Here is a 24,886-nt window from a genome sequence, read left to right as displayed (position 1 = left end):
AATGCTGCTGGCTCCACAGGAGTGATGAATGAACCAACAAAGTACCCTGTGGTCAAGCTTAAGGTGATCCAGGGCTTACAAGCCAAAATGGCAGCTGAAATAATGCCTAGTGCTCAAAGTAAATGCACAGCTGATGTAAAGTAAGTGTAGTTTCGGAGTTAATTAGTGCTCAAACATCCTGTAAGCTGACTAATTAAATATACATACAGATAAATAGATAATTGGAAATTACTCAGTTTATAGCTTTTACCAACAAAAACATGGGTGAATTAAGAGGATAACAGCATGCCTCATTCTTGGTCTTGCTCAGCTTTGGAGAGGCAAGGAACAGGCAACTGAGGAACATCCTGGCAGAACACAGCACATTCATAAGAGTCCAAATGACCTATAGTTTTATGGTGATTTATGCTGCTTACCACAGGGCAACAGCTTAAATGGAGAGAGTCACTCGGTGCTCTGACAAACAAGCAAGGAAGTAGGTAGTTCTGGTTCTCCAGAAGGGAAATAAAGACAGCTAAATATGCAACCCTGCCTCTGTAAGGCTAAATACAAATAGGAATTTGAAAGAAATATTTGGTTGTCCTAACCACGGAAAACCTGGAGGACATGGACTAGGCCAAATGCTAAGGCAACTGTGCAATACTCTCATCTTCAAGGGACAATATGGATATGGCACAGAAATGCTGTACTAGTTAAAAAGCACACCAGTATCAGGACTGGAAGCACCATCCTTATGTTACTGAGATACCCACCTCAGCTATTCGTTAAGAGTTAGATTTTTGGTTCAGTTTGGCCTCAAGCTGTGCCAAGGGAGGTTTAGATTGGATATTAGGAAAAATTTCTTCCTGAAAAGGATTGCTAGGCATTGGAACAGGCTGCCCAGGGAAGTGGCAGCCTGGAGGTATTTAACCCTGGAGGTATTTAAAAGTTGTGTAAGTGTGACACGCAGGAACAGAGTTTAGTGGAGAGCCTGTCAGTGTTCAGTTTATGGTTGGTCTCAATGATCTTAAAGGCCTTTTTCAACCTAAATGATTCTGTGATTCAGTGTTTGGCACACTGCTGCAGGGCTCTATGTATTTTAGGTATCCACATGATGTTGTATCATGTGGAAAACCATCAAGTAATAGCATTTGTTTGGTAGTCCTGCCCCATGCTTCTAAGCACGGCACATACTCACGCTCTCCTTTGGGCAAGGTAGTTTATCTTTGGCATACCAAAATTTTCAGCCAGAAAAAGCAAAAGCCATTTGCTAGCACAAAAATCATTCAGGAAGAACTCCAGGACAGTTATAATAGCTGTCCAAGATCCTGAGAATCTCTGATGAGACCTAAGAGTTCGGAGCAAAGATAAACAAGTGCCAGAATGCCACATGAGAGAAACAGCAAGCACAGAAACAAAGTTCAAAGATGAGTATAACTAATCAGTGGGCATCACCATCATGTTTGCCACCCAAATTAAAAGGAGCATGAAAACACACAGAATGGTCACAGAATGGTCAACAGAATGGTCAACAAGGATTTTGTGCCTTGCTCACATCTGTGGCCCTGATGGTGCAGCTGTGCAGCACACGTGAGTGCAAATCCCAATAAAGAATGCAAAAAACAGTAGGAGTTTGTTCACTGAGCTTCCAGACCTGAGGCAACATCTTAGGAAGCAAACAGAGCACCAGCCAATATTTCTGAGGCTACACACTGACAAAATTTCCTTATAAGAGACTGAGCCAGAGACAAAACTGAACATTCCATAGCATATGTTCTTGCAAACCCCTACATTTTCATACATTCAAATGGTAAAACAGTCTCTTTTTCCTGGGTACAACAGTGTCATGGCTTACCAACCAACACTAATAGGCTTTTGCTCCTCACAGGCCAATGGTAGCTGACACTCACTGGAAGCCATCAATTGCTACCTTAACACAAGTTTGACAATCATGCCCTACAAGGATCTCAGAGCAACACACAGGCCATTTTCTCAACTAGGAAAGTATCATTTTCAAATTGAATAGAAACTTAGAACTGAAATTTGGTCATTGCAGCCACATTCTCCAAAGCATTTGAAAAAGTGCAGTGGAGCAAAGTCCAGAGCTGGATTATGTTAATCCGATTTAAAAGAAAGAAAAGCCTGTTCAGTCTAAGACAGAAGGCAGACTTATCGCTGAGGCAAGATCCTGCATAAAGCAATTAAAGCTTTTACTAAGGGATGGCTGGGACAGTGTAATTCCAGCTCTTTTATCAGTTTCAAGCCTCTCAGTACTGTATGGAGTTTTGTTCAAAGCCAACAAGAGAGTGATTTCTGAGGTGCTAGAGAAATATCTCAGGAATATATGATGGTCATTTACAGACTGAAGGAAACCATAGGAGAGCTAGAAAGTACATGGTTTAAGAAAAAAATAATTTAAAATATTAATTTTAATACATAACTTTACAAACAGTGGCATGAAAAAAGTCCTAAAAGCTTGTCACATGCAAAAACTAGAAAAGCAAGTCAAGGAGAAGACTAAAAGATTGCAAAAATGTGCTCAAAAATTTGATTGCAACCTCTGGAACTAAACAGTTCACAGATTTTTAGCCTTGTTTCAGTAAGACAGTGGTACCATACTTGCTTATACATATCAACTTTCTTGTTACTAGCCCTTGTGAAATTGCCACAGTATCTTCTGACATTTCTCCTTGTTTAGAAGCCATGAATTTATGTAATTTGAACTGAAGTATGATTTCAGACATGTAATGCTTATTTGCATTATTCCCAAGCGAACAGTGGAAAATATTATCAAAGAATTGCTGAAAAACATCTCTGACAAAGACCCTGATCCACATAGAGCAACAAAGCAGAACCAGTGAATCCCTGGTTGCCAATGCCTGATGCTTCTTAGAATAGAATGGTGAAAACAAGAATACCTGCACTGGTGAGGACTGATACCAGAGAGGCTTAATGGTTTCATAGAAAGATAGGCAAGGACAAAAAAAAAGCTTAGCAGGATTTGTGGTCACAAGAGTGGCTGCCACTTCCCAACAGCTCTGTGCAAGCCAGCGCTTGAGGCACAGGCTGCCAAAAGCTGGGGCCTCCCCACCAGCAGGCCCACACTCACATGGAATTGTAACCTCCCCTAAACACACCTGGGAGGAACAGGTGACATCTCCCCAAAAGCCCAACAAGGGGGGAGAAGGATTTTCTTTGCTCAAGAAAATCTCAGAAGAAGAGACGTTGCTGTAGCAGAGGCCAAGGGCAGAACACGGCTCCACCAGCACAGCTGTGTTGCCCTGAACTGCCAGAGCATAGCACTGCTGATGGCTGGGAAGAGACTCAGAGACCCTTGAATAATTCAGCACCCCCAGCTAACTTAGTTCACACATTGGAAATAGGCACTCAAAATTTTACACTGATTACTAACACCTAGTGTTTTTAGATTTGCCAGAAACAGAGGCTCCAGCTTGAACCAAGTACAGTAACTGCAAGTATGAACAGAGGCTGACACTGTGCACACAAAGGAGGTAGGACTCAAGAACATCCAAAACTTGTCCTGTACTGTAATACTCTACAGCAGAAAAACAGTTTTTATTTTTAATACTATTTTTTTGGTAGTGAATATCAATTGAAAATACTACAGATTAGTTCTAAAAAGAATAGCTTAGTACTTACAACTGAATTAATACTGAAACTTTCTACAGGACCTACTGTGTATGTATTCCTGAGCTTCAAGCAGTCAAGCCAGCATTGTCTTGGCCTTTCCAGCTCAGATCATGGATCCAATATACCGCATGTTAAATTCTTAGAGCACCTCGGGCTTCTTTCAGAAAACCACCTATGAGGGTAACTCACCAATGTACAGACCAGTACAATGCTGAATGAGCTTTATCCTTGTCTATGTTACAGCAGAGCAACACAGCATTTTATGTCACCAGTAGCTGGTTACCACTGATCAGATACTCAATTTTTCAAGAACATAATGGCAATTTTTGGCCTTCATAGAAATCCAGAAAAGAACAACTAATATGTGAGAATATATGGTCCAGGGACTGCTTTCCCCCGTACTTAAGATCCACATTAGAGTAAGTGATCAGGAATAATGAATGTCAAAGCAGCTGGTACACTCCAACAAACAGTACCACTATATGTCATTTCAGTTTACAAATACACTTAATATCTTCATAGATCTATACTAAAAAGAATGCTTAATTTAATTTTTATTGCATGTTTGTAAAATATAGGCCAAATGCTGGATTAACCACTAAATTATACAGCTTGATCAGTTGTATAACACAGACCACTACATTTTTCTATTGAAACTCCTGCCATTTGTAGTAGTACTTAGCTAGAGAATCTTCCTAGAGAGGAATCAGTCTTGAACTGAAAGCGGCACAAAAAATTTTTCATTTCTCCTCCAATCTATGTGGAGTTTTCAATAGCTAAGCACCCTTCTGAGAAAAACGTATGCCAGATTGCTCATTAGAATTTCTCTGGCTTTAGCTTCCAGCTACCAGATCTGATTAAACCTCAGTCCAATAGATTAAAGAGTCTTTTGTGACTACTTTTCCTCTCCCTGCTTGTTTATACACCACAGAAGTCATCTCTCAATCTTCTTGTAGATCTAAAAACCAGATTAGCTTTCACAGTATCAAGCATTTTCCCAGCCCTCAAATAGTTGCTGAACCACAACCATCTATTGTACACCTCCTTTAAAAATGCATCTCAAGAATAGGACATAATGCATTTATACGAGTTTTGAAGATGTTGTCTCCTGTTGTAAAATCAATTCCCTACTGATTAACCTCCTATTGTCCATACATTTTTGTCTTTAAATAGTCCCTAGTTATAATTTGCCTTTTGCTTACATTCAAATGCATCTCTTTGACAAAGCCCAAGTTACCAAACAATAGCAACAGGGACATGGACAGAGATGTTTAATGCTTTTGTTGCCTCTGTCTGCAACACTGATGATGGGCTAAGGGGGTCCCAGTGCCCTGAGCAGGAGAACCATGGCTATGAGAATGAAAAACTCCCAGTTGATCCCTGAACAGGATCTGCTGTTCCAGCTGGATCCCTCTAAGTCTATGGGGCCTGATGGGATTCATCCAGGAACACTCAGCTGGATGATTCATCGCAAGGCCTCTTGTAATGCTTTTTGAACAGTCTTGGGAATCTGGAGAGGTCCCAGTTGATTGGAAGATGGCTAATGTTGTCCCAATGTCCCAAAAAGGATGACCCTAGGAACTACAGGCCTGTTAGTGTCTCTTCAGTGACCGGTAAAATTCAGAAGATTATTATTGTGGGAGTTATTGAAAAACACCTGAAGGACAACACAGTCACCACTCACAGACAACATGGCTTCACGAGGGAAAATCCTGCTTGTCAAATTTAATTTCCTTTTATGACAAGGTAACCCACCTAATTTATCAAGGAAAGCCAGTTGATATAATCTTTCTGGATTTCAGCAAAGTGTTTGTTACTCTCTCTCACAGTGTCCTTCTACAAAAGATGCCCATCTCACAGCTGGATAAACACATCATGGGATGGGTGAGCAGTTGGCTCATGAGTCAGGTGCAAAGGTTTACAGCAAATGGGTTACATCAGCTGACTGGTCAATAGAAGGGTTTTGTAGGGCTCCACTCTCAGCCCAGTTCTCTTCAAGATCTTCATAATGACTTGGACACAGGACTCAAAGTAATACTAAGTAAGTTTGCCAGTGATACTAAATTGTGAGGAGCTCCTGACTCCCTTGAAGGTAGAGAGGCCCTGCAGAGAGACCTTGCCACATCAGAGGGCTGAGCAATCACCAACCACATGACATTTAAGAAAGACAACTGCCAAATCCTGCACCTGGGATGGAGCAACCCTGGATGTACAGACAGACTGGGGAATGAGAGGCTGGAAAGCAGTGCCACAGAAAGGAACCTGGGGGTCCTGGTCCATGGTAGATTGAACATGAGCCAGCAGTGCCCTGTCAGCCAGGAGGGCCAAGCGTGTCCTGGGGGGCATCAGGCACAGCATCACCAGCTGGGCAAGGAAGGGGATTGTCCCGCTCTGCTCTGCACTGGGGCAGCCTCACCTTGAGTCCTGCATGCAATTTTGGGCACCACAACTTAGAGCACCACATAGGAAAGACATTAAAGTATTAGAGAGTGTCCAAAGGAGGGCCATGAGGATGGTGAAGGGCCTTGAGGGGAAGCCGTATAAGGAACAGCTGAGATCACTTGGGCTGTTCAGCCTGGAGAAGAGGAGACTTCAATGCAGTTGCAACTTCCTCATGAGGGGAAGAGGAGGGACAGGCACTGATCTCTTCTCTGTGGTGACACAAGAGAATGGCCTGAGTTTGTGTCAGGGAGGTTTAGGCTGGATATTGGGAAAACATTTTTCACCCAGTGATTAGGCACTGGAACAGGCTCCCCACGCCAGTGGTCATGGCACCAAGCCTGTCTGAGTTCAAGAAGTGTTTGGACAAAGGCTCAGGCTCATGGTGGGATTCCTGGTGCTGTCCCGTGTGGGGCAGGAGTTGGACTTGGATGATCCTTGTGGATCCCTTCCAAGTCAAGGTATTCTATGATTCTAGTGAAGAATACTTTTCATTATTATACTTTCTGAAACAGAATTTACTATTTCGCCAAGCTTTGTTATCCAAAATTTTGTGAGTGATCATTTTGTGCTTGGTTGTTCATTGCAACTGAAAATGCTAAATAGTATCCGGCTTACTCCTCATCCTTCAGAGTAGCCCACCAGAAGCTTCCTCTCCAGTCATGATTCTTCACTGACAATCAGCATACATGATCTGAAAATCTCTGCTTCCACTGTGATCAGCCCGCCTGTGAGTCACATACTTCACTCCCTCATCATGCTCCTCCACAAATAGCTATAACTCAAGTATTGCAGTGTAATGCCTGGTTTCTCTTTTATGCCATAATCCCACTCAGCAGAGATACCTTGCTCCACTGACCAGTTCCATCCTTCCCACATAATGAGAAAAAACCAGTCTGTAGAGCTATTATTACTTGTATTGCAAATGCATGCACAAATGCACACCTACCTGGAAGGTATTGCATCACACACAAAGTTTTGCTACCCGAGGGAGGTCCTGGACTTGGATAAGGTCTTGGAAAGGATAGGTTCCAGATCCACCTCTGAAGCCCTTCTCTTATCATGTTTACCTCATGTGCAAAACCAGCCCTTTCTCACAATATCTGCCAGGGTGCTCTTGCATGCCATGGAAAGACATCTGAGAGGCCTTGTGATACCTGTGTATCATTACAAACTGCCTTCCAACCCACCGCTGTTTTTTTCTAATCATGATAACAATGTAATTGAATATTAAAACACCAGATAATTTCTTTATCTTCTCTTTGAACCTTCCTAGCCAAACTCAGTCTGCTATGATAAAGCAGGATGTTTGCTACATTAAGGTGATTAAAAACCCAGCCCTTGGAACTGTACAGCTGTATCTACAACATTTTTCTATAAATTAAATATTAATAGGAATATGGATGAGAATATTTTCCAGGATCCCAGTGCTCTAATAATCTTAAATACATTATATGCTGCTGATTTTTTTGCTTTAAGATAATGTTTATTAATCCCACTTCTACATGATGCCCCATCAAGGTTAGTTCTGCATTGTTTTTTAACAGCTGTGCTACATAACAGCTAGTTTATACATAAGAAAGTAGATACTTTATTCAGAAATATGAAACTGAACCATTATACTGTCTAGTTAAGGCTAGTTATTGCTTGACAATGGCAGGGATACAAAAGAGCTAAATAAGATTTTAATAATGCAGGTTTTATTGAGAAAAAAAGCCACAGCACAACAGAATGTGACTCATTTAATCTAGAAGAACTGCAAAAATGAGAATTTCATCTTGAAGGTGCATCATGCAAGAATGCTATTTGGACTTTACTCTCTAAAGCCCTGTTTTGTTGTATACTATAAAAATAAGTAAACAAAGTAGCAAGGGTTTGCAGCAGACAAGAGGCATGAATTATACTCATGAAATTAATTAATTAAGGCATGCTAACAAGAAAACCGATTTTTCCATGACTGGTCTAATTAGTGAAACTTCATTCCTTATGAACTCCTACTGTATGTGTGGACACTTTTTCAGCAAGCCCAGCTTCCTCCCTCCCTAACCTGGATCCCCAGCCTTTCACTCAGTCACCAGCCCTTAAAACCTTGTTTCTCTGCCACTTTCTCCAGCAGCCAGGCCCGAGGCACAGTGTGGCAGCCACCAGCACAGTGTGCCTACTGACCACCCAGGGCATACCAGGCAAAGAAGGACCTGATGCTGCAGGTTTCAGCCTTTGCTCTGTGGGAACACTCATAAGGTCTGTTTTCTGCCCCAAAACTGCTTTTCACAAAGCTTAGTAAGACTCAGCGCATACAACCTCAGGTATTAAAATATGCCACTTCCAGGGAAGTTGGAATGGTTGGAAGAGTTACAGAAAGTCCCTACAGTGTAAAAATCTCTACAGCTTGACCAAACCACTCCTTTTCCTGTATTGCAAACAGACTGAAATCCTGTCAGTCAAGTTAAAGCAGTAAAAACCCAAACAGTTCAACAAGGCAGTATCAGACCAGCACTCTGGACACCGCCTTTCTGCAATAGTTACATCTGCCTTGAAAACAGATGTTCCTCCTTTTGTTTCATGTGAGGTAACAATGACTACAGAAATCACTATGGACCACATCCAGTGGCAAAATCCATCAAAACAGTGAATGCATCTGTCTGAAGCTATTTCACTCTTACCTTCCACAAGAAAAAAGAATAATTCAATAGGAAGTAAATCTTCCACTTTTTTTGTGTGTTCAACCAACATAACTATGAGGGCCTGACTCATTTCAAAAAAACAGGCTGGTTCACCACTACAGCCCATGCCCATCTCACTTTGCCTGCCAATTTAAGCTATTACCAGTAACCACTTCTCCGAGACAAAACTTCTCTCTGCAGTGCTTCATCACCAGTGTCCCATTTCATGGAACCATGGGGTAGAGGTGTACTGGCACTATGGAGCTGTTACCTGTTGGCACTATGCCCTGTGAAATACTGGCCATGGGATTATCCAGCTGTACAGGTTCCAACTGCCAAGGTACCTTCTGCTCCTTTCTGCACCACATTCCCACCAGACACTTTTAGACAAGTTCATCTGTATCCTCTTTCCCAGTCCTAGCTGACCTAGGGGAGGTCATATATGCCATGTGTTGTAGTTAGGAACGGTATTTCCAAATTCAGTGTTCCCACTGAAACAGCCCAGACCCCATGTTGCTTGCTGACTTCCCCCAACCTTCCCTTGTGGCAGGATGAAGAGAAAAACTGAAAGCACAAAAAGGTAAAGATCACAGGATAAGAACAATTTAGCAGAAACAGCAATGAACTAAGAAAAGGAACAGTAACAACAAATAATACTAATAACAGAGTGTACAAATTAGGCAAATGAGTCATACACGAGTGCTCCCCACCCACACACCCACCCTTCACCCTCAGTCCCCCTGCACATGGTGTGAGTCGATATCAAATAACCCCAGGGTCCTGGCTGTGCCCCTCCTGGCTGATGCTAACTTTAACCCTGTCCTGGCTGGAACAGGACACCATGTCCTCACCACTGATGCTTCAAGATGCAAACTGACAACTTCTCTGGGGTCTCTGCTAGCATGAGTCTCCTCTTTGGTTAGATACTGAACCACAATCCAGAGAAACAGAGAGTCATTGAATTGTCTGGGGTGGAAAAGACCCTTAAGATCATCAAGTCCAACCATAAACCCAGCACTGCCAAAAGAGCCACTAAACCATGTCCCCCACTAAAACATGCCTCTAAACACCTGTACACTACCTACCCACACTGCTTTTTTCCTCTGTTCTTTGCCACCTCCAAAACCTGTAGGAAGGTCCACTACTTGCTCCAACTGTACCAGATGGCAAAGCACAGCAATATAATCTTAGCAAGCATTTAGATGAAACGCAGAATTGCATCATAGTGTTAACATCTTGTTCTCCCACTAACACTCCCATCCCACCATCATTGCTGTCAAAAAAGTGTGGATTATGTCACTGTCATGTTTCCCATACCTGAAACATTACCTTCCCCATACCTTCTCGTTCTCCTCACTTTCCCACTCTCCTCTGTTTCTCTTGGTAATATAAGAAATGGAGATTCCCACAAACTAGAGACCCCATACCTGGGTTTCCTTTCCCTAAAATAGCTGAAAGCTATCCTATGTATACACACACATATGCATACTTTTGTCTGTATGTAGCTTTGTTTCATTCTTATGCTTTAGTCCAGAATTAAGGATTCTGTATTAATCCAGACATGAAGATGACAGAAGTTCACACAATATCAAAAATAATGAGATAACCTGTTCATAAAATACAGGGCTTGAAAAAGGACATAGAGAATCTTCAGTTACAGAAATATACTGAAAGGTGCAGCATCAGCAGCCCCTTTAAACCCAAAAGGTTAAATTTGAAACATCATTATTTCTTGAGTTATTTTGAAAAATTCATTGTTAAGGAAAGTGTTTTATTTTATGTTCATAGCTCTTCAGCTAGATTTCTTAAATTAAGCTCATTTCCATGCCCCCATCTTTCCACCCCCATAAACATCAGCTCGTTACTTTAAAAATGCACAGTGAATAAGAAAGAGGCAATTAAGGATGAGGCACTGTAGAAATTGACTGTGACAGGTGTTCAAAGAATGAATCAGTACATGACTTCCCTGTTCTTTTACTCTTCCTTAAGCATCTGCTTTTGACTTATTTTCGGATTTCCCCTTGATGCCTGACCTGAACAAAACCCCTGAGACCTCCTTAGGAAGTGAGGAGCTACAGGAAAACTAAAAAAGCTACAAAAACCCCAAGTGTTTCCAGTGACTCCTGGCTTTGGTTAACCTTCATGCTCCAGTGCTACTCAAAGCACCTCATTTGTTGAGAACTACAGCATTAGACTTTCTCATTATCATTAAGAGCTACCTCTACACAGTATTGGTTTTCCCATTTAACCCAGAAAAATCACAAGCTCCTTGCTGGCAATTGCTTCTTCCCCCAGGCAGGACACAGGTTAGCTGTGGGAGGGAACCAGTGCTTGTCATGAGTATTTGTGATGTCTGCAGTATGCCATTCCTCAACCCTGTAAGAACTGTGGATTGAATTAGATCTGCCAAAATTTTCTACCAAATTTCTATTAGTATCACATTATTCCTAACAGCATAATTGCTGTGAATGTGTATAATAACATATATATGTACCTTGACTCAGTCTTTTGCAAGGCACACTCTGGGACTGAGATATTCAGCACCAAAAAAGACCACAATATCACAAATGTAGGAAAGGAATGGTTAGGATATCTGGGTGGAAAACAAAAGATAGATTCCTAGAGAAGTACTTCTAGATTAACATACTAAATAGGTTTTTTCCCTCTTTGTGTTACACAAAGAAATACAGAATTATTCAGAAGGCTATCCAATGCTCACAGCATGCTTAACAGTGAATCCAGACAAGGTTGCTCAGGGGTTTATCCAGTTGGGTCTTGAAAACCTCAGAGTATGGAAATTAATAACCTCATGAGCAACCAGCAACCTGATACTGAAAATTCTTTCCTTGTATAACACTGACCCTGATAATAATTCATACTATATGAAGTTGAAATCTCCTATTTCAATTTGTCATTGTCTTTTGTTCTCCCACTATACACTGCTGTAAAGAACTCCCCTGTGCTTCACCTCCCTGTGGGTGTTGGATAGCTCATGTTAGGTCCCTCCAATGCTATATTTTCTTCATGCTGAACAAACCCTGTTATCTCAACCTCTCCTTGCAGCACAAGTGCTCCAAGCCCTGACCATTTTGATGGCCTTTCACTGAACTCATCCAAGTTCACTGATGTCTGGAGGCATCATCACAGATACGGTCTGAGTAAAGGAGAATAATCACTTCCCTCAGCCTTCAGACTACTGTCCCGTTGATACAGTCCAGTCTGCTGCTTTCATTGCTTTGTGATGATCAAGGATGTGATGATCAAGGATGAGGATGCAGTGCATTCTTGGTTTCTTATTCAGTTTTGTCCTGTTTGCTGACCCTGTCAGCACATGTGCCAAGTAACACCAAACAGCTGAATGAGCAAAGCAGAAGACTTTCTGCCCAATTTTGCAGCCTATCCTCACTTAATATGAATGGAAGATCAACTGTCCTGTCAGGATAGCTGCTTCCTCACATCATGTAAAATCATATAAACAACCTGTTAGGATAGCAGAACTGCAGTGACAACATGAGCCACCCGCAGTCATAGGCTTTTTATCTATCTGATCTATAGATAACAAAGCATCCAAGCAAAGTCACCAGCTCCCTCTCTTCTCTACTGCTCTAGTTGTTTCACTTTTTTCATCAGAAATTGTTCATCCCAGAAAATACCATGGAGGTGTGGGATTTTCTTGATCAATTTCAAAGCAAAGATGTGACCAGACACAGCATTTTATAATTGGAGTTTACTAGCCTAAGTGTACACTTGTAACCAGGGACACAAATAAAAGGAAGCTGCAAGAAGGAACTCTGTTTTAATGGGAAAACAGGGGTTTCCACCCAAAATGCGACAAGCCAATAATACATCATGAAACACAAGATATTTTTAGTTCTCATTCAGTTTGTGAGCATAATATCACACCTCCTCTATCTAACATGCCAACACAGTAATGAAAATAAGATAAAAAGATGAGCGAGTGTATGTTATTCAATATGTCCAAGTATCAATATACTGCTTATCTCTTTGCTTGAATAAAAATACTTACAGAATGTATCAGTAATTTTTTTCATTAAAGTTTAAAGAGGGAAAAGTATTAGGATTTTATCCAGCACACACAGAAAAGGCTTCAATTTTTAAGGGGACTCTAGGAGTGGGAATTGAAGTTGGGCTGCTAAGTTGAGTCACATGTGAATGCACTGCCAATCCCATGGAACCCAGAATTTGCCCCACATTTTTGCTGGCAGGTACTGATGCTTGTGAGTGTGTAGCCTGTCTGCTACGACTGCCTGAAGAAAACAGTCCTTGACTTAAAAGCCATAAGAAAACATAGTAAGTACATGCACCACATTGTTTTACCCACCATTGCTGTGTCTTAACACTTCAAAAGCATCTCTCTATGAACATTCCACAGGGAAACTTTTGGACACTCTATGAACACTTCTTTATTTTTTATATTCAAAGAAAATACATTCACCTCCTGTGAAAAGGGGTTCTTGCACAATTTTACAGTTGATGCATATATATTTTTCATCAAATCCTGTCAGCATTTATAGCTCTCAACTCAGATTAGTGGCATATAATTTGAGCAGGAAAATTGAAGAGAAATACACAGTGAGTTTAAAACCAGAAATGGCACTTGTTTATGATAATACTTGCAGCTCTTCCATCTAAGTACCCACACAGATTGCACACACTCCCACAGAGATGGAAATTAATATGTGAAATACCTGTGCAGCTTGAGTGTCACAGTTCCATAAACAGTAGCAAAGCCCAGAAGACGAACCCATCTTAGGAGAACACAGCGAAATATACTTGGCTCAAAATACAAAATGACAACCTATAGAACAGAAAGATAGAGAGAGCTTCAGTACTGCTTTCATGAAAAAGTAGTTCTTCATTCAAATGCAGAATAGTTGCAAAACAGGACAGCAGACACATTTCAGCTCGTACTGCTGTATATTCAGATTTTCTAGTAAAGCGTCGGGATGATCAGATCAACCAGCTGGCACAGTTCTAGGCACCAACTCCATTTTGAAGAGAGCTGGCAAAAACCCTGTGACAGACTGTGAAGTGACAACACTTTTAAATGCAATTCCACTGACTTTTCTTAACTGAGTGAAAACATGTACCCAGAGAAGAGGATAGAACAGACAAGGACATTTTCCTTGAGCTATTCAAGTAATAACGCAGCTGGCTTAATTCTGGTTTGATAGGCTGTATTTACTAGGTTACACTTCAAAGTCACTCCTAATAAACCTAGCAAAATGATAGCTGCTCATTTTTCTCTGCCAAACTAAAAATGATTGCACTAGTCTCTCTCTATCCAAAATACGAAATATTTATGACACACTTAACTCTTTCTGCCCCATATATTTTATCTAAGCTATACCAAATCTCCCTATGCATCACCACTTATTTAAGGAAAATAAGCTTTTTGTTCACCTACATATTTCTCTAATCACAACAAAAGAGGTCCTACAAGCCTTTTGCCCTGTCTGCCAAGGACCATGCACAAGGACAACACTCTGTAAGCAGTAACAGAAAGCTACTTCTGTAGGTACAGTGCATATAGAAGCTTCACTATCAAGTAAAATAGCACTCTTCTCTAAAACAGGGTTGCTCAGTGAACTCAGTCACAATTTGAACCAGGAGTCCATTTCTTCTCCTTCCAACAGACATTGTCCCTGGTGTCCTGAGGGTTGATCCCATATACCTTCCCACTCATCTGGTCCCACCAGGAGCCTGCTGTCCCAGGGATTTATTGGTAACCTGTCCTTACCCCACCTGTGGACCCTGCTTGGTCCAACAAACCTAGATCCCGTGCATTCAGTGTGTCTGACCACAACCCGGTAAAACAACCCAATGCACCACAGTACAGATTAATTAGGTAATCCTGGTCTAGAGAAAGCAAGCACTGAAACATTTCAGGCCGTCTGTCACAGCTTCATTTACAGTCAGTACATTCTGGCAGCAGAGGTAGTATTGTGCCTACTGGCTGTCACATATTATTTCCCTAAGTAAAAGCTCTTCTATGTGGAATTCAAGTTCAGGATATTGGCCAAAAGCCCAGGACTACATCCTTTGGGTGACATAGACTTCTTTAGAAGAGTGGGGGCAAAAATGGCAGATGTGGGCTGAGAGAGATGGAAGCCGCTGTGCTTCACTGGCATGCTCTTTTATACAGCAGAATCAAACTATTTCTTTTAAAAATATGATTTGCTGAATCAAACTGTGCTGCAAAATTTAATCTACTTTTTTTCACTGTTATTGGACTGACATAGAATCACAGAATATACTGAGTTGGAAGGGACCCACAGGGATCATCAAGTCCAACTCCTGGCACTGCACAAGATACCCCAAGAGTCACACCGTGCTTGAGACTCTCCAAATGCTTCTTGAACTTTGTCAGGCTTGGTGCTGTGACCACTTCCCTGTGGAGCCTGTTCCAGTGCCCAACCACCCTCTGGGTGAAAAACTGTTTCCTGATTTGACATGCTTCAATGTAGACATTTTCTGGAATTCTGACAAATTCTGCATGTTGGAAAGGCAGCAGCATTCAGCTTTTCTCCTTGGATAATCAGATGGAAAACCAAAATGCATCAACATGTGCATGACCACGCTTGGGCAAACAGAACATCCAGCAAAAAGCTTCTCAGAAAGACCTGAAAGGCAGCGATGACCTCTTATCCTAATATACAGTTATATACATTAGGACAGTTGCAGAACCTGAGCAAAGTCTGTAGCAGTAACTTGTCTCCTGAGGTTTGCCAGAGGGTAGAAAACACCATGTTTCGTCTTTGATTCTTCCAAAGAAGAAAAACAATGTCAAAAAAAGACTGGCATACAGAGACTCTGAACATTTCAAAGTTGATTTGAAAGCAGAATTTTTTAGATAATTGAAATGGGAAGGTCTGAAAACTCTCCAGGCATAAAATTTTCTGAACAAGGGCAACAGCTCTCTTTGCCATGCAATCTGACACAGCAATTTCATCTGCTGCTGCTTGTTGAAACATTAACTGCTTGTGTCTAGAAAATCTCATTGATTTGCATTGAATCATTTGTATGAGCAGCTGAGGCATTTGGCTAGATATCAACCAAGAAACCACCACTTCAAATGCAGCCTGGTGTGAGCTGGCACGTGACAGCTCACCGTGAAGGCTGCAGAGGCAAGGCTCCCATTCGAAATAGACACATTTTAACTGCTCCTTCACCCAGTGGGGATGGATATTGCAGAAGAAAGACTTTACCCAAGTTTGAGTCCCTTTTGGATCTTCCTGTGTTTATATGATGGAGAATTGTAACAGTGCCTTCAGTAGGGCCAGTGTCCATTTCTGCCTATTCTTGCACCTGGTCTGTCATGGACCCAGGCTTTGAAGAGCAAGAATTACTATGTGTACATTTTGCTTTATTCTTAGGCATTGCAGAAGGCTATTCTAAGAATATGTCATTCCCATTCCCATCAGGGCTCACGAGGATGTTCAGGTGACTGCCCTCTCTAAGTTCTTGTTAGCATTACATCTCTTATAAGCCCCATGAATTTTAGAGGAACGATTTCTAAACTGAAGAGTCTTTAATGGATTGGAGCCAAGAGGCTACAGAAACACTGCCCTGGAAGCCTTGCTCAGTTTTTTAACCCAGGTGGAATACAATTCTTGCAAAGAATCTGGTCCAAAGTATGGCTGCTGCATTCCATCCCTCACTCTCCCCTAGTTAAAAAAAAAAAACAAAAAACCCAAACAAAAAAAAAAGAGGAACATAACACAGAAAAGTCTCCAGTTTGTTTTGTATAAGCCTCTTCCACCTTATCAAAACCCCCATTCCCTACTGTTATCCCCAGAGTTAAGCCTTCTTCAAGTGATGACAAATGTGCAGCAAAGGGTTGCTGAGCTCCAAGTGAGGAGTGTAGGATGAGCATCAGATTCACCCACATATCCAGGCTGCTCTCAGCAGAACAAGGGAATCCCTCAGTTCTAAAAGACTACCCTGCCCACCAAAAATCTGGCAATATTTCATTTTCCCTTTTTGCACGTGTGATCCATTAGACCATGATCTCCTTAAAAATGCTGGGATATTTTGCTGATGGATGTAACAAAACCTTTTTACAGTACATAAAGAAATGTGTTATCATCAGTTCTGCCAGCTCCTGGCATCCACTTAAATACTAGACATCAGTTTCTGCTACTTAAACAAAAAGACCTGGGGAAAATCATTTGGTAACCAGAAGAAGATAAGTCAAACAATGTCTGTTCTTGTCCTGGTTACTGCAGCTGTGCGTGAGATTTCATGAGCTGTGGCTCATCTCTGTCATTTGGACAAATGCATTTAGATGTTTGCTTTTAAACTCAACGTGGTTTAAGCTATTATTATCCTTGCCAAAACATTGTTCCAGTAGTCACGCTACCACTTGTGGAGTCAGAGATGAAAAGACTTCCTAAGGTCACCAGCTAACTGTCAAGTGTGTTTAGAGCTGGAGAATTACAGACACGGAAGAGGGACTTAGCTTGCTGACACAGAGATCAGCCGGCTCAGTTATTCATCTGACATGGTGAACAGACACACGCTCTCTAAAGACAACAGCTGAAGTCAATAAAAGCACCTCACATATTACAGCAAATTTTCCTTATCGGGACAGGTAGGAAAGTAAAAGTGTGAAGAGAACTAACACTGAACAATTGAACATTCAAAAAGCTAACAGAGTTCATCCACACAAAAAATTGGGAATTATTGAGTTTTAGAGGCTCAGTGCCATTGCTTCTTAAAAGATAAACAGCATTTTAGAAAGATCCTTAAAAAAAAAAAATAGACCTTATTATAGCCCTATAATGTTAATAGTGAGCAAAACTGCATCACAAAATGCTCTTGAGTCTTTCAGATTAACTTTACTGTGCACATTAAAAGATGGTTAATTCTGCCTTTCACCTTGGCATCAGATACAGGCAAAAATATTTTTATACTGTGCACTTCCCCAAGGTGCACTGACCAGGATTTAGTCTGGCTAAATCAAACATATAATTTCTTCCTACACTGTTTTAGGGGGTTTAGTAAATCAGGACTACTAATGCAAGTTTCATAGATAACCCAGTACCTTGAAGAAATTCAGCTTCAGCTACTTGGACAGGAGCTTGGCCTAAAGGTTTCAAATACACATCTCCATTGACTAGAAAGGCACTACAGCATTTATTTTAGGGAATTTGCTTCACTATATGTCAATTAATAATCTGCATTAGGAGGACTAAGCCAAGCACTTTATAGCCAGCTGTAATTATACAGCCAACTTTGTAATGTATTTAAGACAAGTACTTTTTACTTAAATTCTTAAGCCACAGAAGTCACATGAATAGATCAAAAACTCATTTTCCTCTACAATCATCAAATTGCTATACTTCATGTTGAGAGGGAATTGGCAACACTACAACATCTCAAAAGATCAGAAGTCAAAGAGCTTTAAAAAATACGAGTATTGTCACTGCTAATAATCCTAAAGCTAAACATGAAAAATTTTGAGCAGGACCTTAACTCCAAAAGCCCCAAGGTGTTCGAAATTTTTGAACTCTTCTTATTTTTGCCCTCAGTTGTAGACTCACACTAAGATTTATGTTGGAATGGACCTTTAGAGCTCATCTAGTTCCTAGTGCTGTGGACAGGGATGTTATCCACGTTCTATAGATGAAAATGAAATTCAGAGCTTAGAATTTGAGCATAAGCATCATCTGCTTAGAGATCTGAGGTGCAAGTCACCCACTTTAGACAAAAATGACGCAGAAGTAATGGGTTTTTTCTCATTTGCAAATAACCAAATTCATCTTAAAATTGTGCCCACTTAACACAAAAAACTTTACAGGAAAACTACCTACTTTTTAATTGAACTTCAGAGTTTTCTGGAAGTACTCTGCACAGTTCAATGCAGGACATGACACAGCTATTCAAGATAATGCCTTTTGGGCTAATTCCATTAATGAGCATCTAGGAGATACTGTGAAGAGATCCATCGGATCTGTTCCACTGCCCAGCACCATCTGCCCTTGCCTGACTGCAACAGCTGTCTAGGGCTGTCTCTAGGCAATTCTGCTATGCAACAAGCCATCAGATACTTCCTCTCAGTATCCTGCCGTGCTGAGTGATCGGCAGTCTTCTTTCTTCTGCCATGTTTCAGCAGTTTCTTTCAACTAGTCAAATATCCTCCAGGGTATCTCAAGTCACCTATTAATGCTTCAATCCTAACACTGAGGGGGGATTTCCTGCAGCAGAGATGTTGTTTGCAATGTTAGATAAGCTTGCCATCCAAACTCATAACAGTCTGGCACTACACTTCCTAGGAAAGGGACCAATCCACTTGTATGTGGGCACACTGCCATCTCAACAGATGGGATGAATGAAGGCACTCATGAGCCTGTGCACGGGCTCCACATACCACTGCTCGCAGCATGAGTCACAGCTCAGATCATCTGCTTAAATATTAGCAAATGCACAGCTCCTTATCCAGCCCTGTACCATCCACAACCATTTCCGGTGCAGCTACACACAACATTTTAGTATGATAATAACTGAATATAAGAACACTTCCTTCCACTTCCACCCCATTTTTTAAACCACATGTGCTTTTTGAGACATTACATCTTCCTATAATAGGCCTGTGAGCACACAGTACATCAAACCCTGCTATCCTTGCAAATCTCACCATTTTAGAGCCAAGCTGCACCGGATCATTAGCTCGATGCCTCTGTAAAGCACACATTTGCTGCACAAAACAACGGTAACTACTCAGTAGGTTTTATCATTATAAATTCTATATTTATAATAGAATAATATTCTATATGCCTCTGAATTGGAACTGAATCAACTTCCCAGTATACAGCATTGGAAGCACTCTGCTGCTGGGGGCAATGCATTTCAGATAAGATGTATCTCATAGGCAAAATCCTTGCAGCCATTTAAGTAAAATCTTCTGGGTTTCTTCATAAAAGAAGACAAACTTTTCCTCATCACCCACACAAAGTCCAGATTGAAATTCTACCTACTGAAATCTTTTTTTCCTTCCCACTATACTTTCAACTGTAGATATTGCTGTCTTCTTCATTGCCTATCTTAAAATATCTATTAATAAAATACCTATTAAACTTCTGTCTGTGTTTTAGCAAAGATATGTCTTGCCTGTAAAGTCTTTTGGAAGACCAAGACCCAGTATAAACACATAACCACCAACACCAGTGTAGAATGAAAGGGCAGACTTCTAGAACTTGATTCATCAGAATGTTTTGCTATCACTAGGTTTTATTACCCTTTGGATTCATCCTCACCAGGCAGTAACAACAGAACTCTAAAGTTCTTTATGGAACGCATATTTTACAGTAGAGCTCATTTAGCCTCCTGAGAGATTTCACTGGAGATTAAGCAAACAGAACCTTCAAGATCATTCTGGTTTGACAAAAGACTGCATACTTAGAATGCCTTTTTATGGATATATCTTCGATTACTTTCCCTCTTTTTTTTTCCTTCCTCTGTTCATAAGGGAGATCTCAACTAACTATTGACAAGACACCCCTGAATAGGCTATTTTGAGGAAAAAAACCCCTTCCATGTGGTTTCCAAGATGCTGTCATGTATTTCCTCCAATCCAAAGAGAAAAAGTGATATGCCACAGATCCTACCAGCTCTGGAAATATTTATTCATAAATGACTTGAACACATGGCCTGAAAATGCATTTATTCCCCATAAATTCTAGCCTTTGCTTAAGCCTTGCTAATGATCCAGCTTCACTGTTCCTATTTGCTTTGGTCTAATAAATAGTATTTTAAAGTCAAGTAATGAAAAAATCAACATGTAATCCACAACGGCTTTAACAAGAGACATGCTTGCACTCTTGTAGATAGATTTGATCACAACAAATGAATTTTTATGTCCAACAAGGTCCACACAGTAGAGAAGAGCAATCCAGGACTTTTTCCTAATAAAGGATAAAACTTTGTCACAAAGCAGTTCATTAGCTTATGATAGACATCAACTGATGCCCTGGCTGAATTGGTTATAAATGCTAAGGGTTGAAAGGTACTCCAAGTGTCAATTCACAACCAACAAGAGAAAAGAGTTACAAAGAAAGATATCACACCAGGTCTGCACCCTCTTTGGGGGGGAAAAAAAAAAAAAAAAAGCATAAAAACTAGTATTACCAAAAGGACTAGACCTCTCCTCCAGGCTGCTGTGGGAACCCTTTGAGGAATTGAGGAGAAACAGGAATCACTTTGAAACACTGGATTATCACATATGTTCTCTGCATCTGTTTCCAAACACAGAGATCATGCTTAGCTTTTCACTGTAATAGAATAAACTATTTAACTTCAGCTGCAAAACTCTCAAATACAAGGAGAGATTTCAGTGGTACTGGCCCAGGGAGTGGTGACACTAAACAGGTAAAACATGATCAATCAGTAAGTATGACATCTTCCAGTCTAAGGGGCTGTAGGCACTGAGGTGATGGAGGTGGCAAGTCCAGTTCCTTAGGGGCAAATGTTTGTCCAAGACAGGTGTATTCCTGACCACTGCTGGTTATTGGATGCTTCTGTAGAAGCAGTACAAGACAGGGAGAAGGTCTGAGGCTCAGAAGTTCCATTGAGACCACGCCAAAGTGTACCACAATGAACAAATTACCTAACACTGAAAAATCCAAGCTGAAAAAAAAATCTGCTCGCTTTAATCATGTCCCATGTAAGGCAGAAGAGAAAATAAAGTCAGAATTTCACACTATGCTTTCCCTTTCACTCAAAGGTACTTCTGCTTCACCATTACCATAAAGAAAAAGAAGCAAATAAATACTTTTCAGGGAGTCCAAAAAGTAATGAGCTTGGTTGGCCCAACTGACCTTCCTACTCATCTGCTTGGATGTGCCACTTACTTCTCTGTCTTTGGTAGATGTCTATGCCGCACATGTATGTTGGCTCCCTCCTGACAACCTCACAGTCTTTAATACAGTTACCCTAAAAACAGCCTGAACAGCCTCAGAAGTCAGTCCCTGAGGACTTGAGAGTTGGCTCATCTCAGCAATTCAGACACTTCAAACTGGCCAGATGTGGACTTGGCTGGAGGTCTGAAGTTTCCTCTGAAATCAAGACACTGCCTCAGAAAGTTTAAAATGTGTTTGAACAAGATTCTTTAAAAACAACAGTAACTGTTGTGTTTGAAAATTTAAAGCCTACCAGAATCCACGTAGTTTGTGGATTCTCTGTTTGTGTACAGAGCAAAATGCTTTTCCTGACTCACGTAGGTCACCAACCACAGCCTTGAAGCACAAAATTAATGCATAGTCATTGATCTGACTTTAAAGATTCTAAGGGCCTAGCAAGGGAGTCAGGAGCCATCGACTTCACTGAAAGGCAACTACCAAATATTTAAAAAATATCTGGCTTCTTGTCTTCAAAAAGAGTGCTAAGAGCAGTGTAGATAGCACTGATGTTCTGCACTTTTTCATTTGATGTTTTTTAAACTTAGATGAAAAGGTCTTCAATTACTTTCCAGTTAAATACTGAAAGATACATGAAAATGTGGGTTTCCTGACCAAGCAAATGGTCAGGTTTTGAGTGAAGATTATTAGACATGATCTGCCAGCAGCAACACTAAAAGCAAAGATGAGCAGATGGGGCATTCAGGGCTCCAGCCTCATGCACACTAAGGCTGAGAAGAGAAACACAAGTGAAATACAGAGGAGAAGCTGAGCTCCTTAATCATTCAAAGCTTCTATTTTCATAGTTTGCATTACATTCAAAAAACGTCATTCAAAATTAATAGAAATAATTTCATCCGAATGTTTTATCTAGGCAATGTACAGGCACACCAAAAATTGTTCATGCTGATGTTATAAAAGTGGAAAATCAAAGGAAGCTGCAAAGTCAAAATATCTTCTAAAATATTTGCTTCTTCCGCTAGTTAACTTTTATAATCCAACTGCTTCTTTCATCTGTTCAGATACATTTTCTTCCATGTGACATGCCACCTGGGTAAATGACAACAGTCAACTGAATGTCCTAGTTTATCTACTTCCTATGTGAAAAAAACCCCTTAACTTACTTATTGGGTGCATTACTATCATCTTTTCTTAAAAAGAATGTGGTAACCGAAGAAGCAGAAGGAGAAACATTTTAACGAGCTGACTCATCTCTAATGAAAAAACCTTGACAAATCTTCAGTCTCCTCATTTGCCAAATCACTGACATATTTTAATAATAGTTTTAAGGACATGTATTTTCATTATTTTATTAAAACTACGGAAAATCTAACAATTAATTTTAAGACCACATCTGTGATTTTAGGAAAAAGGAATCTTTTAAAAACATAATTGTGAAGTAGTCTATATTAAAATAAATCTTGCAAGAGCTGCAGCTAAATCAAGACAAAATAGATTAAATTATTCAGAGCAATTTGTCAAGTATACTTAATGCAAGACACAGGTCACAAAAGAGACTCACACAGACTTTTTTTATCTTGTTACACTATAGCTGAAATCCCTACAAATATACAGTGTAAGATGTGTGGGGGGGGAGTGTTATTTGAGTATTTCCAAATAGTGACTCCTACCTGGGGAAAAGAAAACATGCAGTATTCACAGTTCCAAAAATACCTATCTCCTCATTTTAATCTAACAAAGCCAGAGAAGTATTTAACACAAACTTCGTGAGAAAAAAAGCTATCTGATGGTTTAGGTTCTTCAGAAATGCCTCCTTTCTGTCTGAACTGCATGCTGGCAGGTTCATGAGTCGTGGTAGGAATTTTATTGACATCAACTATTAAGATGGCTATTTGGAAAAGATAATGGGGACAGACCAGGACTTTGAAATACCCTGCTAAACCACAGCGAAGAGCAGGACAGAACTGTCTGCTATCCTCCTCAGAACAATTTTTGTTGGTATTTATTTTGACAACAAGCAATTTAGAAAAACTCTCTCCACAAAACACCAGCCGGACATCTCAATCCAGCCAGTGCTGATTAGTTTACTGCAGACATCTCTGCTGGAACTATTGACTTTTCATTTTCAGCTTATGCACCTGTAGCAACAACAGCAGTGGGGACAAGCCAGAGACCATGGCGTGACCAGCCTCCAGAAGAAGTGCTGGGAACACTCCATCTCCTAATGTTCCCTAATGAAGAATGTCTGTCTCATAAATCTGCTTTAGGTAAACTGAAGCTATTGGTAATTGGATGAATTGTAAAAATGAGTGACATACCTTGCTGGCATAATCTACATTAACCTTCAATCTACACTAACTGTATCAAACAAATTATGTTATTAACATAATTAATTCATTACAGGTAATTAATGAAGTCCAGAAGAAACCAGCCAACCAACCAACACCTGCAAACTCAAAATTCACTCCATAGTAGAAACTATGGAAATAGGAATGAAACACAATTTTTCTTCCTAGTAGGAAGACATTCTTATTGTTCTTTTATCACATGGATACAAACATTTCCACCTTCCAAAAAAATTATTTGGACAGTTTGCTTGCCTAAGAGGGCCAGAGTGCTCATACTTTTTTAGTCTAGTCAAAAGGAAAAACAACCCTGTTTAATAGAAATCTATGCAAGAAGAATATTTGTAGAGTGTTGAGCAGATATTGAAAAATTATTATGACTGAGAAATTAAAACAAATTTAGCAAAATAAATTTCTGTATTCAAGATGATCAAGCTCTTCTGTCATTTTCTTTCAGTCACATATGCCACCCAGGTGATTTTTAAAGAACAGCATAAAATTAATCACGTTTGTATAAATATTTGAATACATATATATTTAAATACAGAAACAGATTTGGTGCATTTGTTGTGATTTTTTTGCCTGTAAAATCATGATTCTCTTTCAAAAGTTAGTTGCTTTTCATGCAGATTCTAAAGCACATTGATTCCAAAATAGCAGCATAATTTGAGTGTATCCGTGCCAATGTTTTCTGCTTTGTGAAAAGCAACACAGAACATGATCAGCATCAGTCTCCTGCAATCCTAAGCAGCCCTGAAATACACTTTATTGCAGAATGATTCACAGGGCATCTCCATGAGCCATAAACCACTCCTTCACACAGTATGTGAGAAGTTCTCTATATGCATTCTCTTCACCACATTCAACTAGGGTGGTTTGATATTATAATCCTTCTATTTCTATTGGGACTAGGAATCTGGAGTAGATATTC

General features: G+C 40.3%; 1 protein-coding gene across 2 annotated transcripts in view; it reads right to left on the bottom strand.

Moving 5' to 3' along the window:
• GPR158 (G protein-coupled receptor 158) overlaps positions 1-24,886 on the bottom strand; it is a 193,727-nt gene that overhangs the window by 41,181 nt on the left and 127,660 nt on the right. For both annotated transcript variants that reach the window (XM_042043253.1, XM_042043254.1), the window contains exon 6: positions 13,442-13,551. In XM_042043253.1, the coding sequence (XP_041899187.1) occupies positions 13,442-13,551 (110 nt within the window). The remainder of the gene's footprint in view (positions 1-13,441; positions 13,552-24,886) is intronic.

This window comes from Corvus kubaryi, unplaced genomic scaffold (genome assembly GCF_017639235.1).
Source record: "Corvus kubaryi isolate FWS band 111438036 unplaced genomic scaffold, C.kubaryi_AGA036_p1.0 37398, whole genome shotgun sequence".
Lineage (NCBI taxonomy): Eukaryota > Metazoa > Chordata > Aves > Passeriformes > Corvidae > Corvus > Corvus kubaryi.
This window is presented reverse-complemented; position numbering and strand designations above follow the sequence as displayed.